A 25,182-nucleotide genomic window follows, 5' to 3' on the forward strand; every position below is an offset into this window, starting at 1 on the left:
CATTTCAATTCTCCTGCCTCAGCCTCCAGAGCGCTGGGATTATATATACACGTAGATACATCACTGTGCCCAACACACTGCTGCATTTCTTGATGTGACTACTTAGTCTTTTTCTCACAGTATTACATGTGAATGAGAAGCAGGTAGCTCAGGAATGTTCTGTTTCTAATGATATGAAATTAATGTTTTGCTTATTAATAAACAAAGCAAGTGCACTTAATGAATATTCAGTAAATACCATACGTGGTGCAGGAATACGCAGCAGTGTTTACTAATTTAAGACAGACCTTGCCAAATAGAGGGAAGAGTGAGAAATACAAAAGTTGAATCTGATTCCTGTGAGTTCCTTCACACAGTGGCTTTTGCACAAAGACTGGCTGCTGTTCCATGGTGATTCTGATGGAGTAAGGAGAGAAGGGGAAGGGGAAGGGGAAGGGAGGAGCCGTAACTGTCAATTTCTTGAAGGAGAAAAATACTTGAGTCCTCAAAGATGAGTTAAAAAAGTTACACAGGTAAGTGGATGGGAGGAGTACAGGGAAGTAGGATGGTGGTGTGCATGGGGGCCTTGTTTTCCTAATTTCTCTTTGCCTCTCTATTGGCAAAACTTGGCCTTTATGATGGATGGAAACATTCGAGGATCTGACCCTGAGATGTGTGATTCATCCTTTCAGGGTCTAGCGTCCTGGCAAATAATACATGGCATGGGTTTGTGCTGGGAGTATAAACTGAAATATGGTTTGAATTTTTACATACACACACACGCATGTACACATATGCACACACACATGCACACACGTGCACACATAGAGATTGGAGTTGGACTCTGGTAGTTTCCCACGTGAAGTTCTTGCATAAGGTCAGGAAGATTTCATAGGACATTTTCCTTTCCAACTGTTGGTGGCATCAAACCTTCTTTAAATGGTGCAGGAGCTGCAGTTCATACCACGTGTGGACTGGATGGCAGAAGTAGCACAACCTGTGGAACCAATCACAGCGCCGTAGGTAAGGTGCCAAATGACACCACAGTTCCCTCGTTGGGCCACTTTACCTCATCATCACTAGCACCTAATCTTCCTCCCATGAATCCCAAGGTCAGTCTAGTAGACTGCTTGGGCATTGTTTATGTCATGCCAGGCTGAGGACACACGATGGTGACAGCACTTAGCCGGGGTGGCGACGGCTCTTGCAGCGTCTTAGAGCAGACCTGTATAAGGTGCGGATCACAGGACCCACCACCTTGGGTAACTACGGTGTCATTCTTCCTAACTAGTTCTCTCATGGTGGTCACAGTGGCATCTCACATCATGATTTTCTGGTCCTAAATAAAGTGTGATTAAAACTGTGGTAAGAATCATGGCGAAGGGCCGGAGAGATGGCTCAGTAGAATAAGTGCATGCCTGGCAAGCGCAAGGGCCTAAGTTCAATCCCCAGTTCTAAAAAAAAATCATGGCAAAAGTAGAAAACAGAAAACAATCTGGCCATATTACAAGACATAGCATCACATGGAACTGGTCCTGGGGAGTGTGGGAACCAGGATGACATGGAGGTGTAGACATCATGCACATAAAGGTCCCTGCTTTTCTGATGTAACCACATAAGTGGGAGTGTTTCTCAGCTCAAGAACTAGTCTAGAGTATGTGGATTCACAGATGCAATATGTAAATATAAAATGTTTTATGCAGTGAATTAGGATCACTGGGGACTTCTGAGAGGCTCACTCTCGATGGGCCTCGTAATGTAAGCTCATCGTAACAGTTAATGCTCCTCTCTCTTTGGGGAGAAATCTGCAGGGTTGTGTGATGGGGCTGCCTAAGAGCCCAAGAAGAAGGGCACAGGAGTTAAATGAGGAACTCAGAAACAACCTCAGGAAGCTTTCCCTGTTATACCACTGCCTGTGAATTTTGTCTTCCGTGGGCCTCAGGGCCAGGAAGCTAGAGAGATAGGTTGGGGTTTTACCCGCCAACTCCTCACCCTGGAAGACAGCACTTGGCGGCTGCCCCAGCCCTGGTCTTCCCTGGCCCCTTTCTTGCATCTCCCCCATTCCCACTTCCCACCATGTCTCTGCGTGATTCTTTTGCTCAGTCCCTGGAGGATGTGCCACAGAGCTGAAGGTTCACATTGGAAGGGAGCACAAGTGGCAGAGAGATTCGCCATCGCATCTCTTCACTGGCAGAGTGATAATGGAAAAGCTGGCTCCGCTGGGCCCCCTCCACTGAGAAGTGTTTGTCATTCTGAACTGGAGTGGATGCCTTTTAGATGGTGAGAGTGGGGGGATGCTTTTCTGTCGCCACTGTAGCAGGCAGGATTCTAAGATGACACTCAGCGGCTGCCACTCCTGTGTCTTCCAGGGAGAATGGGTGGGACCCACCGGTGTGGTGGGAGGTCTCTGCTCCAAGCAGCTTGCTGATTGCTGGGCTTGCAGTACCTCCTGGAGGACATTACTCTGGGTGCACCTGGGCTAATCTTGTGAACCCTCCAAGACTTTGGAAGAATGAGGTATTTGTGGTCCTCAAAGAAGGAAGCGATCATGAGCTCCACTCTGGGGAGGGAATGGGCTCAGCTGTAAGAGCATGAGAAGGACTGAAAGCATGAGATGGGACCACAGCCAGGAGTCAGAGAGCACAGCCTTGTAGGGCCCTGAGCAGACCCAGCAGAGCTGAGTCCAGAACCTGGACTCACAGTGATGGGGTGATCATCAGTGTATGTTATTTAAACCCATAGGTGTAAAAGGCTGCAACTCTTGTTGCACAGGTCCTGCTTTACCTTGGTCTTAACCATCCAGTAGAGAAGTATGAAGACGAAATACAGGAAGTAAAGCCATGCTGTTATGTTGAGCTGTGGGGCACTCAGGTCAATAATTTCTGACATTGCCAGTTAAACAGAAGACCCAATGCTATTATGGGCTACTGGACTCTTGTAGAATATTTTGATGAGTTTACACACCTATAATATTCAGTAACGGAACTTAGAAAAAATGGGGTATACCGATGAATGTCCATTTTGTATCTGTGTATTCAACGTGGTTAGGATAGATATATAGTTACATTCTGTTAATGAATAGAATGATTTTTTCTAATGGTGTTTGTAAATAGGATCTCAAGTCTGCATCTTGTACAGCAATTAACCACTAAGAAGAATATATGCAGTGTATTATTTGTTGAAACTGTACTTCCGATTTGATTTGAAACTGTCTCATTGCTATCTGTTTATCAATAAAATTTTGAAAATAAATAAATAAATAAATAAAATATGAAAAAAAATAAAAAAGGCTAGCTACATAGTTTCCAATTAAAAAAAAAACCAGAAAAACCAAAACCTGTAGGTGTGTTGGAGACCACGTTGTATAGGGTTCAGTTGCTGGCTACAGGGGCCTCTGGCTGTATTAGAAAAGGGCTCTGAAGTCAAGATCACCACACCAGAGTTAGCCAAGGACCTGGGCTGCTGACGCCCCTATTCCAGAGCGATAAAATTGCCAATCTTAGAGATAAGACAGTTATCCTAATTGGCAAAATTTACTACCTGAAGTCTTTCAGTTGACTCCCAAGGTCCTGCTCAGTTTCCTGCACTTTCTTCAGTATCCCCCTCCTTTGTTTGAAAAACAAATACCTACAGGCCACCCAAAGTTCTTTGTCTCAACCCACAGGGAATCTCAAATTCTGTAAGAGGGTTTTGGTCTCTCAGAAGCCCTAAAATCACACCATTTGTTTATTTTATTTTTGTGTATTTAGGACAGAGTCTACAGGGTCCCACTACATAGAATATACTCATAGTGATTCTCCTGTTTTCAGTCTCCCAGGCACTGGGATTACAGGGGCGTACCACCAAGCCCAGTCTCAATCACCATCTCAGTGCGCCCAGAGGTGGGTCCATCGTGGCATACTGGGGATTGAACCCTGGCTGGTACACTACCTAAGCTGCTTCCTTAGTCTGCTGAACTATCTGGCTGGCCTTTTGTCTGTTTTATTTAAGCCACTCACCATCCACTTGGGTAGGAGATTGGGGCCAGGCCAAGACTCTGATTACAGTCTGAGAACCTAATGTATAACATGGCAACAGAAAGTGACTTGGGAGATTTTCAAACGAAGGTCAGTACTCACCCCACCAGGGTTACAACAGGTAACTTTGCAGCCAAAGACAGAGAGGGCCATGGCAACACTGAGCTCCAGCAGACTTAAAATGAGCACCATACTTTCCAGACCCTAAAAATCCAAGTATAGCAAAGAAATGAAGGAGATGTCAGGTTTCGACATTTACCATTCATTACAATGATCAAAGAAAGGCATTGAAAACCAGCTCCTAATTAAAACCAATTCATTGGTGAATTGTTGACCCACTGAATGTCATTTTTTCTGTGTATTCGCAGATAAAATGCTGTGCTTTCTCTTATTTGCTACATTCCAATGTTGCTTTGGGCACAGAATGTGAAAATACTTCAAAAAGGTGGTGGTAAAAAATGGCAATATTTACTATTGCCTAGTTTATATTCAGATGCTAGAAATTCCACATTGTTGCAATGATTTGATCTTGTCCTTGAATGACTATGGGCAAGAGAATGGTCAATTGAAAATGTCCACATTCTACTTTCCAGAGTTTCAGGATATGTAAGATGATAAAGGGAAAATGGATTTCAATTTGCAAATGAAATTAAAAATGCTTATTAGCCAACATGGGAAGGTTATCCCGGATTCTTCAAGCAAATCCGAAGTATTCACAGCATGCTTTACACATCAAAACACGGGTACTAAGAAGAGTAACTTACATTAGACTAATGTTAGTCCCTAGGGAAAACAAATGGAAGAGATTATTTATTGCAAAGAAGATACTGTTCTTTGCTCGGTCAGTGTCAACTTCCTAAAGTAACCTAGAAACTTCAGGAGGTGATTATTGCTTCTCCCACAGCTATCATGCTCCAGACTTGTTTTTCCCACGAGAAGATGAACTCACCACTAAAATGGTCAAGCGCATGAGACAAAAATCTGGTGGAAAGAGGAAAAAGTCGTAACACTCAAATAGCAAAGTATCTATGCTGACTGCCATAAGTAGGATGCCCACAGCGGCCAGCACGGCGCTGGTGATGTTCAGTCCTACGCTGCTCTGGATCTGGAAGGGAATGAAGCTTCATTAAGCAACACAAAGTCATCTTCTAGCACATCTCTGCCCATCGCCCTAAACTTTTCCCTTCTTTCCCACATGTTGTATCTTCACTACCTTGATGACGTCAACAGTCACTGTGGTAGACACTGGTTTGAAAGTTTTGGGTTATACTTGTTTGCTATGATGTAGCAACCTTACCAGGAATCCCTTTCATTAAAATTTCATGTACTTTCTAGATGGGGTTGAAGCGAACACAGCAGAAAGCCGGTAAATATTAAGGCACATCAAGGCTTTTGTAGGTAAATAGGGCAACTAGAGACCATACCAGTAAGTGAAATAAATCAGACCCCCATGTGCAGACATCATAGTGTCTCACTAGTGTAAAACCCTGAAAAAGTAAACAAAATCTAAAACGTACAATAGATACTGCACTTAATGTCACTATCTGTTGTAGGGTAATAACATCATTAAGTTTTACTGCTGGAGGGTTAACAATCTAAGCTTGCAGACAAAAAATTAGAGAAAAAGAAGGGCTACAAGGACAGCCAACATTTTGGTCTCAGCCTTTCAAGGTCAGTGAGGACTGAGGACATAAGAGAACCTGTACTGTTACATCCTGTAACTCAGTTGTGTCCCAAATTTTCTGATCAAGGAGATTATGGGGCCAAAGAGGAAAGTGATCGATGATGTAGAGTGTGCCCAAGGTGAATCTCATGGAGAGAAAACACTCTCTCAGGCTTTCACAGAGAGCAAACTGCTCAAGCAATGGTCGTGACTCATCCACTTGGCTGACACTGACAAAGGATCTACAAACTACGGTACAGGGTTTCAGGATAAATCCTGAGGGGATCTGATTGACCTTATCAAACACAAAAGTTACATTTCTTGTTATATAGGTCTTGCTTTATCTTGGTCTTAACTATCCAGCAGAAAAGTATAAACATGAGGTATAAAATGTAAAGCCATATTAATATGCTGAGCTGTAAAGAGCTCAAATCAACAACTTCTGACATTGCCAATCCTACGGATAACCCACTACTATTATGGACTACTGGACTATATTGGATTATTTTGCTGGATTCGCACACCTACAATATTTGAATGGCAATGGAATACCATCTCTGACAAAACTAAACAAAAAAGGGGGATATAAATGAAAGACCATTTTGTAGTAAAAAAATATATATCTGTATATAGAAATTAGTTAGGCCAGATACACAGATACTTTCTCTTGGTTCAATGAGAAGAAAGATTTGTACTCAGTGTTTAGACGAGATAGCATGTCTGCATCTTGTACTATGAATAACTACTATGAAGACAATAATGTACAACATATAAATTATTGTAACTGTCCTACTAGCCTGTTTTGAAACTGTCGCATTGCTATTTCTGTCTCAATAAAATTAATTAGAAAATAAGAACAATAATTTCTGAAAATATAAAAAAGCAATAGATATTGAGAAGGGGAAAGAATCTGTTCATTGGGATGGAAAAGCTGAGATGACAGGATGGACATGAGAGAGAAGGGGAAGAAATGTATTCATTTATGTATGCAGGATAGCTTGGGTACTTGTACTGCTGATTTCTTCTGGTCTTCTGAAAGGAGCAGTTAATGCTTAAACTTTTTCTTTTTCTTTTTTTCAATTTTGCATGTTTATATCTGGTAATCTAAACAACTACTTTGGGAGGCCTTCCTATTAGCTCAGTTATTTAAGCACCTGCTTATGCAAACACAGTCAGGCGCAGGACACCAAAGTTTGATCCCCTGATCCTCATGTCTTACCAGACCCACCCTTAAGGCAGCCTGAGCCAGTGAAAAAAAAGGGCTGAAGAGATGGCTTAGTACAAAAAGTGCTTGACTGGCAAGCGCAAGGTCCTGAGTTCAATCCCCAGCTCTACAAAATACAAATGAATAAATAAATAAAATAGACAACTACTTTGAAGATAATATAGTGTAATACATCAGCCATTGTTAAATTTCTATTATTTTGTTTGGTGAAATTCTGCATGTTTCTAATTTTTTTCTTTTTCTTTTATCATTTTGTATTCTCTTTAAAAGAGACACAGCAGTAGTGGGCAGCATTACCTACGGGCACAGATCTCCACCTCAGAGGCCGTCTGACAGAAGGCGCTGTCATGTACTGTCACTACTTCCCTGCATCCTCCAAAAGGTTCTATCTCCAACTACTTCATCTATATATTTAGTCTCATGCCAGTAATTAGATGGTAAGACAATTATTTAGCACACTTTTTGAAAGACAGCTTGCACCAGAAAAAACTTTCAATTTTTATGATTAAAGATAACAAAATCTGATTTGCAATCATTTATGACTCTTCAGCTTGTCTTTTTACTTGCTGACGGTTTCCTCTGCTCTGCAGAAGCTATTTGGTTTTATGTAGTCCTGCCCATTTATTTTTCCTTTTATTGTCTGAATTTTCATATAAAAAAGTAACCAAAAAGATATCACAAATACAACTTTCTTTCAAACCAAAGGGTTTTCCTGTCTTTCCAAAAGTTTTGGTTTCAGCTTTTACTAGTTTTATGTGAAAATTAAATAATTTCCACAATTATATTTTGTGGAAGCAGAACATAATTGTGTTCCTTTGGATTTTTATATCAAATCAAATCAAGTAACTAGTTGCCTCAAGCAGCTATGATGAACGATTAATTGCATTTGCTTTGAACCCCTGGTCAGTTTGCAGAAAAGGGCACCTTTACAGTACTGAGTTGTACTTTCTGTTTAAATACCCTCTTTCCACGCATTTCAGATTGCTCCTGCACAGAATTGTCAGTGTCACTTTTTAAGAGGCATTCATCATGACTCTAATTTTTATGGCCAGAAATTCTATTGTCGCAGTATACATATACATATGTAGACAATTGATATATATATATATATATATATATATATATATATATATGAAACAGGTGGATTTGATTTTAAATATCCACTGGTTTTTTTCTGTAGATTCTTTAGATATAGTGGTACAATAGGGACACCTGTGGATGACTATATTTACAGCTTTTCCCTTTTTTCTTTCCCTTTTTCTATTTCTTACTTAATTGCCCTGTGGAGACTTCTAGCACATGTCTAATATAAATGTTATCTTCAAAGTATAGAGATGCAAAGAGGTCAGCTTTAAAAATATATAAGAAGCCCACTGAAATCAAAAGTAAAAATTAATAATTAATGCCCAGACAAATGACCTTGTTATTCAATTTTCTATCGTTGTGACAAAATATCTGAGAAATCAACTTAAACCTGAAAAGATTTATTTGGGGTCGCAGTGTCAGAGGCATCAGCCCATGACCTGAAGAAGCCTGGTGGGGGAAGCTGCTCTCCGGACCTGGGCGGGATGCGGGGTGCGTGGAGGAGCCCGTGGGCTGCGCTTCCTCCTTAGGACACGGTTTCTGGATGGGCGGCCCTGGCGAGGACAGGACTCCGCCCGGCTGGCTGCCCCGCCTGCCAATCATCTGTGAAGACTCCCCCCCCCCCTTCCAGAATCGCGCTGCACGAATTTTCTAGGCGTTTCTCAACGCAGTCAAGCGCAAAGTCAAGATTAACCGTCACAGGCCACTTCGCAAAGAGCGGAGCGCGCGGCCAGCGATCCCGTGAAGACGTGCGCAGCATCGCGAAGCGTGCGTGAGGGTCAGATGGAAGCCACACTTTCGTGGCACCTCTCAGTTTGGCAGGGGGCCTTGTCGGTGTAACAAAAGGTAACACACCGTGGTGAGGGTGTAGAAGAAAACCCACCCTTGGACCCCAGGAAGCACGTCGGTGCGCCTACTGATGGAGGCGATATGGAAAGTCAAAACGCTAAACATGCAGTTGCTCTGTAAGCCAGCTTCACTGCTCGCAGCGCGCACCCGGAGGACACGGGAACACCACTCCAGCAGCCTCGCGCGCGCTCTGGCCCCTGCAGCACTCCCGCAGTCGCAACGGCCAGACGCCGCGCTGTTGCCGCCTCTGTTTGTCTGCACGCCGCCTGCGCAGCACGTATGCACAAAGCAGCGGCCTGGGACGCCAGCTTGAAAAGGAAGGGAGTCTGCCAGCTACGCCACAGATGGACCTGCGTCTGTTAACTGAACTAAACCCCACAGAATCTGAACTCATAAAAGCAGAGAAAAACACGGGGGAGAGAATAAAAAAGTGTCAAGTTTCAAGGGGAAAACACACACACACGCACACGCACACACACGCACACACACACACACACACGATAGCTAAGGAACATTGTACTGCTAGTTTCTATTGATTTATTGAGAGGAACAGTTGGTGCTTAATATTTTTGGACCAATTTTGCATGCTTATCTCTAGTAATCTGAATTCTTATTTTGAAGACAACAATATGCAATATAGCAACCACTGTTGATTTCATACCATCTTGCTTTTCGAAATTCTGTATTGTTTCTAATTTTTTTTTCTTTTTGGTGGAACCGGGGATTGAACTCAGACCCTTGCACTTGACATGGAAGTGCTTATTCTACTGAGCCATCTCCCTGGCCCCGTGTTTCTAAAGTTTTTTAAAATTGCTTTTATTCTCTTTAAAAATGTATGACGTTTCAGTTACATCAGAATTAAATTTTAGACAGAGTACACTGGCCAGTAAAGTAGATTTTCAGTGGCAGCATACCAAGAGTAAGTTTCCTACGTGAAGAAAGTGATACATTCACAAATCTAAGAGCGGTGATCCCATATCTGTGCTTATCTGACTACACGCCGTCGGGGGAACATTTAAATATACACATCTAAAAATGACTTTAGAAAACAATTTAAAGCTACATTAACATCTTTCTTTGCCCTGGAAATACACCGACTTGTTCAGTACATCCATGTTGAGTAGAAAAAAAATAAAGAAAATAAAGTGGAGGAATTCTCACCATCCCCTTTGTAGTTGTAGCGCCTGCTGCTATTGACAAGGATCCTGAAATAATAAACTAGGAACAAAGAAAAAGGTTACATTAACTTCAAACAAATATATTCTACAATTACTAAAACTGACTCACATATTAGATTCTTTAAACAAACCAATTTCCTCACAGAACTGAGTGTGCAGGTAACTCTTCCTTTTCCCAGAAGTGATAGAGAAATTCTGGCAGATGGATTTGGAGGGAAAATTTATTAGTCTTTCAAAGCATGTCTAGAGGCAGTGGCAGTAAAAGTCTCAAAGAAAAATAATATTTGCGAACTGCAAATAACAATTAACTCTAATACAGTGCCAAAATGGAAAAAAATTAAAATACTGAAACTGGTTTGTTTAAATTATATTTAAAATTTGTAAATAAAACAATAGCAAAGACAAATATCAATCCTTATTACTCGATGACTAAAAAATACTAGTTTATTGGATTCTATCAGTTAGGAAATTGTTTTGCCTTTAGCTTACAGGGCTCGAGTAACTCAGCGATTGCTTCCTTTTTTTTCTTTTTTGGTACTGGGGATCAAACTCAGGACCTTGTGCTTTCCAGACAGGTGCTTCAGCTGGCTGGAGTAACTCATTTGGACTTTCTGCCTTAAAAATGTTCATCTCATCTGGAGTTTGAGGTTGGCTTTCCATATTTAATAATAGAAATATCAAAATTTATATTACTATCAATTCATGGGGCAGTAGTTTGATAAATCTTTTCCACAAATTTCTGATGTGTAGAAATAAAAAAATAGAAATAATTAATGTAAACTTAATTGGATTTGGGAAAAAATCTAATACAAGGAATCAAACATCACAGTTTATGAGATAATTCATTACTGTACAAAATGTCTTCAAATATCCAGATATTTTCAATACTAAAATGTTCTTACAATTTATGAAGTTATTAGATTAAGGGAGAAAATTCTCATTGTAATTGTGGTTCTTACTGAGAAAATGAATTAATGTATATTATGTACAGGTACAAATTCCCTTTGGTGAAAGTGATGATTATATATCCAAACTCATTATCAGTAAAATTAATGAAAAAATAAGACATTTAACAAATTCAACATTGTGTCATTACTGATAAAATACGAAGAAATGTAATTTCCACAGTATTGCAGAACATCTAAATTAGTGGATTCCTTTTTGTGCTTAATAAAGAAATTCTAAGTTGAGTCAAAATTTAGAGGACAATTTGGACTATTATGCAATACTATTCTGGGACTATTAATCACAATGGTTGCACATGAATGTGTTTCAATAAATGCTACTGAGGATGTGGAGAATTTCAGTGGGAATGTGAACTAGCACAGTCATTATGGATAATAGAATGGAGGTTGCTCAAAAACTGAAAAATAGAGCTAGCACAGGACTCACTACTGGCTATACATCGAGTGGAAGTGAAGTCAGTCTTCTGAAGAGACATCTATACTCCGTTTTTGTCATAGCAATGTTCACAAGATGCAAGAAATAGAAACAACTAAGTTTTCATCAACTGATAAATGGATAAAGAAAATGAGGCACAGATATACAACGGAATACCATTTGGCTATTTACAAAGATTAAATCCTGTTATTGGTGATAAACTGTATTGAACTAGGCATCATTAGATGAGGTGGAATAAATGAAGCCAAAATACACCACATTGTCTCACTTATAGGTAGAACGTAACAGGTTGATCTCTTCGAAAGTAGTAATATACTTAAGAGAGGCCCTGGAGAGCGAAGGGGAGGAGCAGAGCAAAACTGAGCCGTGTTCACGGAGTTACTGCCAGGTAAGAATAAGTTCCACTGTCCTGCTGTGCAGTAAAACAGCTACAGGTAAGGACCACGCACTAAATATTTCATAGGTAATGTCTTAACCACAAAAGATGATGGATATATGTATTATAACATCACATGGCACCCCAGAAATATGAACAACTTTTATATCTTAATGAATCCATTTTAAAAATAAAACTTAATTTAAAAAAGAGACAGAAAGTAGAACAAAATTGTAACAGTAGGTTAATCTGGATTGACGGTCGGTATTATTGTTATTCAACTGTAAATTAAAATTCAAAGAGAAATTGAAATTTAGAAAATGTGCTTTGTATGAATAATTAAAGTGAATATCATTCAAATATGAATATAAGTTGGGGTACAAATAAAAATTATCAATTAAGAACTATTACAGACATAAGAAAGTTTAGTATGATGGGTGGGACCCTACATATGGAATACATATACACATAAACAATATTTGAGTTTATTGTTAGTTAAGAGTAATGAAAGGATTTTATTTACCATACTAAAAGTATACACAAATGGCCCTCATAGTAAAGAAGTCAAAGATCTTTTCAAGGAAAATTATAGAGCTCTTAAAAAAGAGGTCATAGAGAATTTCAGAAAATGGAAAGATACTCTATGCTCCTGGATAGGAAGAACCAACATTGTGAAGATGGCCATACTCCCAAAATTGTTGTACAGATTTAATGCAATCCCTATCAAACTACCACCAACATACCTCACAGAGCTAGAGAAATCATTCCTAAAATTTATTTGGAACCAGAAAAGACCTAGAATAGCAAAGGCAATACTGGGCAACAAAGACAAGGCAGGAGGCATTACAATTCCTGACTTGAAATTATACTACAAGGCTACTGTGATAAAATCAGTATGGTACTGGCAATGAAATAGACCTGAGGATCAATGGAATAGATTAGAAGATGCTGAAGTACCTACAAACACACTCAGCCACCTTTTCTTTAACTAAGGGGACGAACATACTCACTGAAAGAAAGATAGCCTCTTTAACAGATGGTGCTGGAAAAATTGGCTTTCTACATGCTGAAAACTAAAACTTGACCCTGGTCTATGACCATGCACTAAGCTAAAGTCAAAATGGATTAAAGATCTAAACAGTAAAACAAAGACACTAAATCTCTTGGAATAGAAAGTAGGAGGAACTCTTGAAGACATAGGGGTAGGCAAACAGTTTATGAACAAAAATCAGATTGCAAGGGAAACAGTTGAAAGAATTAACAACTGGGACCTGCTCTTATGGAGAAGTTTTTTCACGTCAAAAGAAATTACCAACAAACTGAAAGGATAACCCACAAATCTGGAAAAAATCATGACAAATAAGTACTCAGACAAATGTCTGCTCTCTAGAATTTATAAAGAACTAAAAAACACTAGGGCCCCAAAATTTAAAGACCCAGTCCAGAAATGGGCATCCGAGATGAACACACACTTCCCAGAGGATGAAATTAAAGAAGCAAATTAATATATGAAAAAAATGCTCCACATCACTAGCCATCCACGCAATGCGAATTAAAACAACATTGAGATATCATCTCACCCCAGAAAGAATGGCTATCATAAAAAAATCAACCAACAACAAATGTTGGAGAGGCTGTGGGTAAAAAGGAACCCTTCTCCACTGCTGGTGGGAATGTAGACTGGTACAACCATTATGGAAATCAGTGTGGAGGCTCCTTAGAAAACTAGGACTGGTAATCCCATTTAAACCAGCTATTTCTCTACTGGGAATTTTCCCAGAGGATCTGAAAACATCATATCATAGTCATATATGTGTTCCTATGTTTACAGCAGCACAATTTATGATAGTCAAATCTCGGAAACAACTTAGATGCCCATCACATGAGGAATGGATGAAAAGGATGTATTTTTATACAATGGAGTATTACTCAGTTATAAAGAATGATAAACTTGAAGCCTTTATATTGAAGTGGATGCCACTTGAAGATATATTCATAAGTGAAATAAACCAGACACACATGTGTAAATATTGTATAGTTTCCCTAGTATAAGAACTCAAAAGAATAAATACAAATAGAAAGGTATAATACAATTAAGAGTAACGAAAGAACTTGAGGACTAAATAATTAAGAGAGGGAAAGGAGAAGAGCTAGGAAACATGACAGTGGCAAGCCATACAGTTATATGTAGAAGATGGGTAAGGCAATGATCCTTCAGAAAATTTTTGAATCTAGCAGTTAATTGGAAAGATTCTCACCCTGACTAACTATGTATACTGACACCTGTGAACTAAGCAACTGCACTGAAGATGGCAATTTGTAATAGTAGGTTCATTCTTGGAGTGCCTGTCATTCTGGTCTTCTGAATACAGGCTGCTTGTCATGACATGCCCATTGCATTCTTGGGCAGATGATTGTTCAAAAAGAAAGGGGTGGTGAATGAAGGCAGGAAACAAGACAAAGAATGCTGCGGGACCGTCCTGCTTCAAAGTTGTATGGTTAGATTTCTAGACTTATGTGTAAGCATCAGAATTATATAATTCTTTATGCCTATTTTCAAAATATATTTTAAATTTTTAATTTTTTTCATCATATTCTGTAGGGACTTAAAGTTCAACATATCAATACTTGATGAAAAATACCTGTTCCATGTTCTGCCTAAGATGTTTGATATTCAGACAGATAGTGAGGTTAAGCTTAACAGCCTAGGTTGTATGGTAATAACAATAAGTTTCTTTTCTGGAGGGTTAACAACCTAAGTTTGCAGATCAAAATTGGAGAAAAAGGTGGGCCACAAGGAAAGCCAACATTTTGGCCTCAGTCTTCCAAAGTCAATTAAGACTTAGGACATATGAGAACTTGTACTGTAATGTCATGTAACTCAGTAGTTTCCCAAATTTTCTGATCAAGGAAATTATGGGGCCAAAGAGGAAAGTGATTGATGATGTAGAGTGTGCCTAAGGAGAGTCACATGGAGAGAAAACATTCTCTCAGGCTTTCACAGAGAGCACATTGGCCAAGCAATGGCCATGACTCATGCACATGGCTGACACTGACAAAGGATCTACAATCTGAGGTACAGGATCTCAGGATAAATCCTGAGGGGATTTCACTGACCTTATCAGATCCAAAAGCTACAACTCTTGTTGCATAGGTCTTGCTTTATCTTGGGCTTAACCATCCAGCAGAAAAGTATAAAAACGAAGTATAAGAAGTAAAGCCATGGTGTTATGTTGAGCTGTAGGGGACTCAGGTCAACAATTTCTGATATTGCCAGTGAAGCGGAAGACCCAATACTATTATGGACTATTGGACTCTTTTAGAATATTTTGCTGAGTTAACACACCTATAATATTCAAATGATGGAACTACACAAAAAGGGGATACAGATGCATGTCCATTTTGTATCAGTGTATTGAGAATGGTTAGGCTAGATATATAGTTACATTCTCTTAATGAATAGAGGGATTTGTTCTAATAGTGTTTGTAAATGGGATAGCATGTCTGTATCTTGTACAGCAAATAACCACTAGGAAGAGAGTATGGAATGTGTTAATTATTGAAACTGTCCTACCAATTTGATTTGAAACTGTTTCATTGCTATTTGTTTCCCAATAAAATTATGGAAAAAAATAAAATCAACACACACACACACACACACACACACACACACACACACACACTCACACACAGAAGAAATGGCCCTCATGCTCAAGGTTTGAACTCTGTGGAGTGGGCTTCAGTAACCTGAGCAGCCATGGATTTTAATTTAGGGACTCAGGCGTCCCAGTAAGTCCCCTGTGAGTATGCACATGTATACACACACACACACACACACACACACACACACACAGAGGATGGACATATGAAAACATACACACATGTGTCTAACTTGCGTGTGACCTCTCTAGGCATGATATCTCATAGAAATAAGCTTCAAGGAGTATTAAAATTACATGTAAGTAAAGCTTTACAATGATTCAGAAGTATGCAGCAAAAAAGCCACATGAATAAAGTGGGTATAGTTTTATGGGATTATAATGAAGGGATTGCACTGATGATTAGTGATGAAAAATGAGAGAAATTCCAAGTTTTCTTCTGGATATTTCTATATTGTACACCATAAGGAGGAAAAATGACACAGTTCATAGTTCGGGCTTGACTAAAATAGAAAAATTAATAGAAATTGGCAGCAAAAGTCACCCCCAACTGGGGCTGGGAAGATAACTCAGTGGAATAAATGCTTCTCTGGCTAGTGCAAGGACCTGAGTTCAAATCCTAGTTCCAAAAAAAAAGTCCCCCAACTTCAGCTAAGGTGTTTCTGGAGGGGCGCACACAATAGTCCAAGCGATAGCTCAGCGGACACACAGCACCTGCCTCCTGCAAACCCACGAAGGATCGCCTGAAGTGCACAAACTGGAGGCCAGTGAGGGTTTGGAAAGTCAACAAAGCAGGCATCAGGCAAAGAATGTTGTTAGATGATGCATTTCCCAGCTATACTGACGCTGCTACGTGAGCCCCGGTGCCTGTACTTGATAGTAGTGGGACGCTGTGATTGGGTTACCTCATCGAAGCCCCTCTTTCTCCATCCATACAGCGTAGACCGTGAGGAGGCTTAATCCTCACAAGTCCGCTGATGGTTGGGAATCACACTGCAGGAACAGAACACTCCGTGGGGCTCCCAGTTGCAGCGCAGCTTACTAACTGGTTCTGTGGGTGCTGGCCACACTGTATTTGATACTTAAGATGTGTGCAGCCCTGGAAATCGAGCAGCACTCGCTGCCCCGGCTCCTAGCCTCACCTGCGAACTGGAAGGGGAGCAGGACTGCGGCGCTGCCATTGCGCTCCATTGTGCTGTTACTTTGAGGAGGAAGAGGAGATCTCACAGCACCCAGGTTTGGTTTTCTGACACTAACACTCCTCTCTATGTGCTACTGTTCTATCTTTAGTAGGTGAAACTTGATATTTCACACATTCTTTTTATAGCCTTAATCTTTAAGAACAATTTTCTTATGTCTTAACTTGGGGAAAAGAGTCTAAAATTCTAGCTTTAATTTATTTGCATTTAATATCAATTATCAGAAAATGTAATTTATCAAACAGCTATTCTAGCTGTTAAGATGACTGCTAAGATTTGATTTGACAGGTTGAATGCTACACATGACTACAAATAGAATGCATCTATGCGTTGCCAAATGCCTCTCCTTTTGTTTCTTCTCAACTTCAGAAGGGACCCCTTCCAAGCCACAGAGATGGGTCTGGATTAGACCAATTATGATAAGTCCATTATCTACAAATGACTTGAGAATAAGCACATAAAATATCCATGACCGTGATGCATCTGGCCTGGCTCTATCCCAGAAGACCTTATAGCAAACATCTATGACCATGATGCATCTGGCCTGGCTCTATCCCGGAAGTCCTTACAGCAAAGATCTATGACCATGATGCATCTGGCCTGGCTCTATCCCAGAAGTCCTTACAGCATTGATCTGACTCACCTGGATGTGGCTGAGCACAGGTGCTGACTATGAAAGGAAGGCTCATTTCTGCCTTAAGCCTCTGAGATTGGGTCTTGGCCGCCTGTAGCTGTCATATGCCCTGAGCCTTGCACATGGAATGTTTCGTCTGCCCTGCTTTCTAGGAGTTCTCCATCCTTATTGCCATTTTAAATATGGGAAAACTGAGTCAAAGCAATATTAGATACTTTCTCAGATTTATACCACATATAAGTGATATATGTGCACCTATATTGATAACAGCTCAATTTGTCACAGCTAAACCCTGGAAACAAGCCAGATGCCCATCAATTGAGGAATCGGTAGAGGAGATGTGGGATGTTCACAAAATGCAGTATTATTCAGCTATAAGACAGGACAAATTGAGGCTTTTGTTGGTAAACAGAGGCAACTAGAGACCTTGCTCCTAAGTGAAATAAAGCAGATCTGTATGTGCAAACATCATATAGTCTCCTTAGTATGAGAACCTGAAAGAGAAATTGGAATCTGAAGGGTACAGTAGACACTGGAAATGAAAATAAACTTATTCTAAATGAAAGAGTTACTGAGTTGAGGAGAAGGATAGGAGAGGGAGTGCAGGTAAGAGATTTATCTATGAACGTAAGCAGGATGGTTTAACAACTGTACTGTGGATTTCTGCTGGCTTATGGAAAGAAGCACGTAATGCTTAACTTGTTTTGTTTCCTTTTTTCAATTTTTTCCCTCTTAATTTAATATATATTTCTTTCTTTTTCTCTTTCCAATTTTGCATGCATATATCTGGTAATATGAATAACTGGTTGGAAGACAACACTACGTATCACAACAAATACTGTGAAATTCATATTACTTTGTTAGGCAAAATCCTATATCACTTGTAATTTTTCTGTTTTACTATTTTGTACTTTCTTTGTAAAATAAAAAAAAAAACTTATAGAAATAGAGGATCATGTCAGGACAATAATCCAGCACCAGGATATTAACCATGGTGTGACCTCGCATGATTATGGACAGGGCTGACTCACCATCACTGAACCCCAGATGGGGTACCCTAGGCTGAACATAATGGGGTGCTGATTGTGGGCAGCTACCAGGACGGTCATGGCGATGATTCCCAAGCTGAAGTTCATCAGAGCAATCAGAATCTGCAGGACCTAGGGATGATGAAAGAGCATAGGTCGCCATCGGGGAGAACACGTGCCTGCACAAGCTTGTTCCCCACTGCTTAGCTCTACCCATTTCCCATCCTTTGATAAAGCCAGATCCCTTCTGCATATTCTGCTGTCCCTTTCTCTCACAGAGGGAATCCCTCAGAAGACACGTCACTGCCCTAACAATTTCACAGGTGCAAGGAGTTTTCCAAAATGTGCCCAGCTTTTTTAGGCCTACAGTGCTACTTCCACCACATGTGTTTCTTTCCCTTGTCATGTGCTGAGAGAGGAGTCTGCTAGGACTTAGGAAGCACTAATTCTATCAAGGAGCAATAATTAGGAAAGGAGATGATATGCGTGAGAAGAAAAACAGGAGAAATAAGGTATTCACAGGTGCTGGGGATTGTAATTATAGGATCCCAGGTGGGAGAGGATGGTGTTTCCCAGAATATGAAAAAAGAACTATATAAAATGTGCTTGCTCTTAGCCCAAAACTGAAAAGTGATAGGATTTATATAAAAGAAAATGAAAACAGTTTATAAAATTCTATGACACAGCAAACGTGGTGCTTAGAAGCTCCAAAGCACATATTAGGTAAGAAGGAAGACCTAAAAATCAATCACCTAAATTTCCACTGTAGGACACTAGAAAAGAGCAAATTCATTTCAAAGTAAGCAAGGAACAAATGCAAAAAGTAGATCAAGATCAGTGAATTGAACATAGAAAAGCAATACACATAATTAATACCACTGAGAGCTGCAAAATCTCTTTGAAAGATAAAGGAGCCTGGTGTCATGGAGCGAGCCTGTAATGCCAGCGCTCTGGAGGCTGAAGCAGGAACATGCCAGGAGTTTCAAGTCAGCCTGGGCTACATAGGGAGCCTCCGCCTTACTAAATACATAAACAAAAAGTGAAACAATAAGACTCTAATCAGGTAAATTAGAAAAAGAATACTGAGGACATAATGTCCTGAGGCGGGGCGGGACTGTGGATTCCATAGGACAGAAGCAGGTAGTAGAAGGACACGAGAAACAATCACCTTCCTCACTATTTGCTGCACAAGACAAAATGAATCTGTCACCTCTTGCACACACACTATGCCAGTATTTGAAAGGCAAAGTGTTGTGTAATCCCAACTGTGTGAGTTTCTGGAAGAGGCGGACTATGGCTACAGTTAAGGGTCAGTGGATTCTGGGCTTGGGATAGCAGGACTTCCAGGGGCAGGAGCTACTTCGTGTAATACTGTAACGATGGTGCGTTCCCTTCTGCATGTGGCAGTACCCACAGAGTGTGCAGCATGGACGGCGAGCCCTAACGTAAGTGTGCATGTCTGCCAGCGCCACGAGTCGGCGTCGCCTCCCCAGCTGTAGCCAGCAAGGCACCTGTCCAGAGCGCTCAGCGCAGGCAGGCGCGAGTATGGAGCAGTGGGCCTTGAGATGCAGCCCTTCTTGATTTTGCTATGAAGCTAAGGCTGCTGCAAAGCAGTCTAAAATACATATTAATATGTTTGAAATTAACCTCAGTGTAGCGGGCATATCACATATGTTGGAAAATTAAAGCCTGTAATGCACCCATGATGAGTTTTTCCCTTGCTGATTTCAAATTCAGGGTGGGGATCAACCACAACCTTCAAGACCCCCTTCTCTATCGTGGTTTTCTTTCTAAAGTCTCCCTTACGTTTCATCACAGTGATCTCAAATTCAGAGGGAAGTGCTTGAAGAAAGGAAGAGCCTGTCCTCTGAGGAGCAGCGCTGAAAGAGCTCCAGAGAAACAGGAACCCCCCGGGTCCTCACCCACAGCAGGCTCAGAGGGACGTCGGCCAGGACACACAGAAGCTTTCCTGCTTCTTTCTGTTCCTGTCATCGAAACGACCAGCAACTTAAAATAGATCTGAAGTCATCGTATTTAAATAGTGCTGAGCCCGAAGTGCGATGTGGTAGAACACAATATCATTTTCCAGGGATGAATCCCAAGAGTCAAACACGGATCGTTCTCTACAGGTTGGTGTGTTCCGAGGCCGCGGGGACAGGACTTCGGCATTAGCTGCGTCAAGAGGGAGCTCACAGCACGGCCGCTCTGCTCTCAAACCTGCCAGTGGCTTACCCCGAGGACTTTGGGTTCCCCTTTCAAGAACTTCTCAGCCATCCGTCTCCGCGAAACCGAGTGCAGAGCGGCAGGCTGCTGCAAGTGCTGCAGGGCAGGGCCTGCGTCCTCCCGGGTGGCTTCCACGCTGTGCATGGTTGCTATGGCGGCAGACTAGGAACTGCAATGGAGGCGAGGTCCTGGGAATGACAAGAAAGGAGCGTGGTGCTCCCAGGCGGTTTTCCCCGCGAGGTCACGCCCGCGCTCTATTCCCTTCCTGTGTTGTAACTGAGCCCGGGAAGTGGCAGCCACGGCACGTAGAGAGTGCCAGAACCCACCCTCAGACCTCCGCCGCGCTGCTTCTACGCTGACGTGAGTGACGCGGAGGGTCATTAAGCAGCAGCTGCTTATGGTGTCGCGGATGCTTCACTGAGCCGCCGCGGAAACCTTAGGTTTGGACCCGCATGCCCTCCTAGTAGTAGCGCAACACGAAAAATATGCAGTGTCCAAATTTGCTCTGATCAGAGCTATTCACGTTTAGCTGGAAAAAAGTTCGCTCCCTGCTCACACTTGATTTATCAAGAGAACCATTGTTAGCTATCAAAAGTCGTAAGTAAAAAAAAAATAGTATGTCAAACAAAGGAAACTATAAGAAAAATAAAATAATATATTAATAACTTAAAACATCATGTTTAGTACCATACATATTAAGTGATATGCAAAGTTCTGTGTAAAAAGAAAAGAGAGGTTATAAAATAAAAGCAAATAATTAAAAATATAGAGAAATATAATGATAAAACACATAATATGAATGAATGAGCTTAAAGTATTTAGAAATGGAAATTAAATAAAACTAAACAAAATTAGTGTTTATTCTCTTTTCACCCAGAAAGGTTTCAAAAACAGTTCAGAGAAACAGGTATGCAACCTCAGTTATTTACAAAACCGGGAAATGATCATAAATCAGAGGAAATGACTGATAGAAATGAAGACTGCGTCAGGAAGAACTTGTGTGCAATTACAGAGACAGAGTCAAAACAGCAAACCACGGCCAGAGGTGCTTATGAAATGTCAGAGGAGTCCTAAGGAGTAAGACATAAATTACTATTACTTTTTCTTTTTTTATGTATTTGGTTGTAGCAGGGTCTCACATGTAGCTCGGGCTTATGGTGATTCTTCTGCTTTCAGCCTCCCCAGTGCTGGGATTACAGGCTTGTGCCACCACATGTGGACTCCGGCCAGCTCAGCACGCCTTGGGGGCGGGACTGGAGCAGCATGTGGTACCAGGACTCAAACCATGGTCCCTGAACTCGCCTAAGCTTGCCTAAGCTATTGCTTTAGTCCGCTGAGCTATCTCACCAGTTCCATAAATTATTTATAGACTGGGGATGCATTCACTACTTGATGGCTCTTAGTTTGGAAACAAAATCCCAAAAAGCAGAGAGAACAAGAGTAGAGGAGAAATCCTCTCCAAGCAAAGTCAAATTTGTTAAATAATCCATTTCATAATCTATTTGAGGCCACAAAGAAGAAAGCAGATTTCCTCCATACACACCTTGTGGCAGGGCACAGAAAATGATCCTTTACCTTACTCCCAGCAAGCAAAGACCACCGTGCTGGTTAAACTACGTATCTTCTCTGGATTTCTTGCACATCATCTGAGGAAGAGCTCATAGGCAGGATTTCTCCCAGATTCTCCTTTGTTTGTATAAAGCTAAGTGTCTTCATGAAGACTTCCACTAGTGGGCATCCCCATGACAACCTTTATTCCTGTCTTGGGTGGCTCAAGAATGGCCTAAAGGGACTGGGAAGACAGGACCTGTCTCAGAACCCCTCTAAGTGCTTTAGAGCAAGGACCTCCCTTTCTTGACTTCATTCCTGCCAAATTATGCCAGAGACAGATCTTTTCCTAACTGGTGAATTATAAAAATAACAAATCAGTGAGAAGGAATAAAGTACATGTAAGAAGGGATATACAGAGTATACATGAAACAATTAGCCAGAAGTCTAGAATATTGCTTTCATTTGTTTGATAGAGCAGAAATTTAGAGAACAAAAGTAACTAAGACAGCCATGCACAGTATGTGGCTCTCCCTTTGTCCTTGCCTTTTTTGGCTTCAGCCTTTGTACCTAAGAATAACCCTCAAATGTTTCACGTCTACTCTCAGAGGTGAGCTCAAACCTTCTCCTAAACCAGGAAACCAGCTTGGAATCAAGGGAGATGGCTGTATTCTCTCTCATTCCATTCCTGAGTGTGCTAAGTTATCCATGGAAGCTCATCAGCCCCTAGGAAGGTGCCTCCCACACCCACCTTCCTGCAGCTGCAAGGTGTGCAGTTCATCCGAGGAGGACCAGGCTTGGTAGAGTCTCCAGTTCTGCATCCAGTGTGGTCTGTCAGGATCTCTCCCACCTTCTTTTCGATCTGCGAACTCGTAGCACTTTTTCTACATCCTATCGGCTGTGCTGAAATGGCAAATTTCTGAGGAAAACAATCAGTTCATTTTTGGTGTTGTGGTGGACCAAACCCAGGCCTTGCCCACAGTTCCCTTTTTATATTGGGCACGTGGACTGTTTTTGGTCTGTGAAATGTGAGTGTGTCCTGTGTGCATCTGTTATGCAATTTGCTGCGAACAGAGCAGCTTCCTCGCATGGTGTTTCAAGTGACAGTGACGGTGCTCACTTTGGGGCTGCATGGCGTGTGCAGCAGACTCCATTCACTTTTTATACAATGCCGGGCTGGGATAATGGCTTCCCAAAGGTCTGTGTTTGCCTCAGCCCATGGTGTACTGGGAAGTGGCTGAGACTTTAGGATGTGGGGTGCAGTGGGAGCAACCTAGGTCATCCTGTGCCCTGAAAAGGAGCTCTGGACACCCATTTCCCTCACTCTCTTTGCTTCCCAGCTGCCACGTGGTGAGCTGGCTTCCTGGCCACACCCGGACCATGCTGTTCTGCACTGCCATGGCTCCAGAAGCTGGGTCCCAATGAGCGACGCATGGATCCCGAAGGCCTGAGCCACACTGCGCTCTTCTTCTTGTACAGAGGTTGACACAGGCGTTTTTTTTTTTTTTTTTTTTTTTGCAGTGATGGAGTGCTGACTCCAAAGTATGCAGAGTGCATTTTTAGTGGCAGTTAGAAGCCTACAGAAAAGTCCAGCTTTGAAATTTCATACATTTACAGGTTACCTTCATCTATCTACATAATTGTGTTATTGGTTTATGCAAAATTTAATTGTGCTATTGAGATCAGACTCCATGTTCAGAGCTCATTGATGGCCCTAAAGGGGTAATAAATTGATAGTTTTATCAATAATTAATAGGCCTTTGCAAGTCAAAGAGTCATGTGCTACACAGACATCTGTGTTGCATACTAAAATGAACTCAGGTGCTGTCACTTATTGCGCAGCCCTGTTATTCTCCTGGCCCTCATAATCCTCATTTGTAAAATGAAAACAATGCCTCATGCGAGAAAAAAGGAAAACTAGTGTTTTCATTCTTGCAGGATTCTTGCTGGAGAAATATTATTACATCCTGTAGGCAAAACAGGGCGGAGGAATTGACACAGTCTCCGCCACCCCAGGAGTTTATTGACTGCTGAGTGATGGAGACCAGAAAACAGCATGTACGTCCAGAGCAGCCCATTCTCTGCAAGGCGGGACATGCTCAGAGCCCATAAGAAGATCAGCAGCCCTCGACCTGAGGAATCCAGAGATGTCCTGGCGGAGGCTCATCTAACCCCTGAAAACCACGTAGGAGACATTAACGGAGGGAGGGCGAGGGACGGGCAGTGCCCAGAGAAGTCAACCAAGTGCCAAAGAAGGCCAAGGACCAAGGAGATCTGTCTGTTGACTGAACCTCGACAGAGCTTCCGAATGAAGAAGACAAAGTAGAGAATAAACAGTCACATCCAGCAGGGGTTCAGTTACCTTGGGGACTGTCCCTGTGAGTCTGGGCTGCCCTAGTAGGATACTGCAGGATGCGAATCTATGTCTGAGAGTCCTGGGTGTCTGGAGCCCAGCACCAATTGAGCATGGCCTGCTCTGGAGAGGAGCTCTTCCCGATTGGGGATGACCATCACATGCTAGAGAGCAGAGAAGAGACCTGGGCCACTCTGACAGTGACATCAGTGCCACCACTGAGGACACCAGCCTTACACCTGGATTACCTACGAAAGATCTCACCTACTAATCTGCTTCCTTCAGAGGCTACTATTTCAGTGCATCAGTTCTGAGAGGAAAAAATCTTGCCCACAAGAAGAATTACAGAAATTATTTTACAAGTCAGAAGAATTTGTAGTAAATTCTTCTAAGAATTGACTAATGTGTAGCCTGTCCTGGCTCATGGTCCTCAGCTGAGTCTTTGCAAACTGACTTTGCGCTAAATAGAACTGAAACTAAGAGATTTTCACACAAGTAATATGCATGAGATTTGAATCTAGTTACAAATACAGTGCAATCCACCTTCTTGCAGAAGGTCAAAACAGAATTCAAATGAGTTATGTGCACGGGCCAATCTGTCCTCGGATGCACAATCTCTATAGGCTGCAAACGTACTGATAAACATAAAATCTAAAACATTAAAAAAAAGAAATGAAACATATATTTTAGAAACACCGTCCTTGCTGCCATGGAAGTCAAGCATGGGAGTGAAGAATCCTGACTCAGAAGCACAGACTCACAGGAGAC

The 25,182-nt window shown here is 41.5% G+C and overlaps 1 protein-coding gene across 1 annotated transcript; it reads right to left on the reverse strand.

Moving 5' to 3' along the window:
* Positions 1-23,461, reverse strand: LOC101570540 (membrane-spanning 4-domains subfamily A member 4A-like). The gene is made up of 8 exons (XM_012512866.2): positions 23,386-23,461; positions 22,813-22,964; positions 20,523-20,675; positions 18,294-18,422; positions 9,977-10,033; positions 4,945-5,100; positions 4,098-4,199; positions 1-976 (listed from the first exon to the last, which is right to left on the reverse strand). The coding sequence occupies exons 1-8, from the start codon at positions 23,459-23,461 to the stop codon at positions 938-940; spliced, it is 864 nt and encodes a 287-aa protein (XP_012368320.2). The 3' UTR covers positions 1-937.
* Between the last annotated feature and the right edge of the window lie 1,721 nt (positions 23,462-25,182).

This window comes from Octodon degus, unplaced genomic scaffold (genome assembly GCF_000260255.1).
Source record: "Octodon degus isolate 3935 unplaced genomic scaffold, OctDeg1.0 scaffold00283, whole genome shotgun sequence".
Classification (NCBI taxonomy): domain Eukaryota; kingdom Metazoa; phylum Chordata; class Mammalia; order Rodentia; family Octodontidae; genus Octodon; species Octodon degus.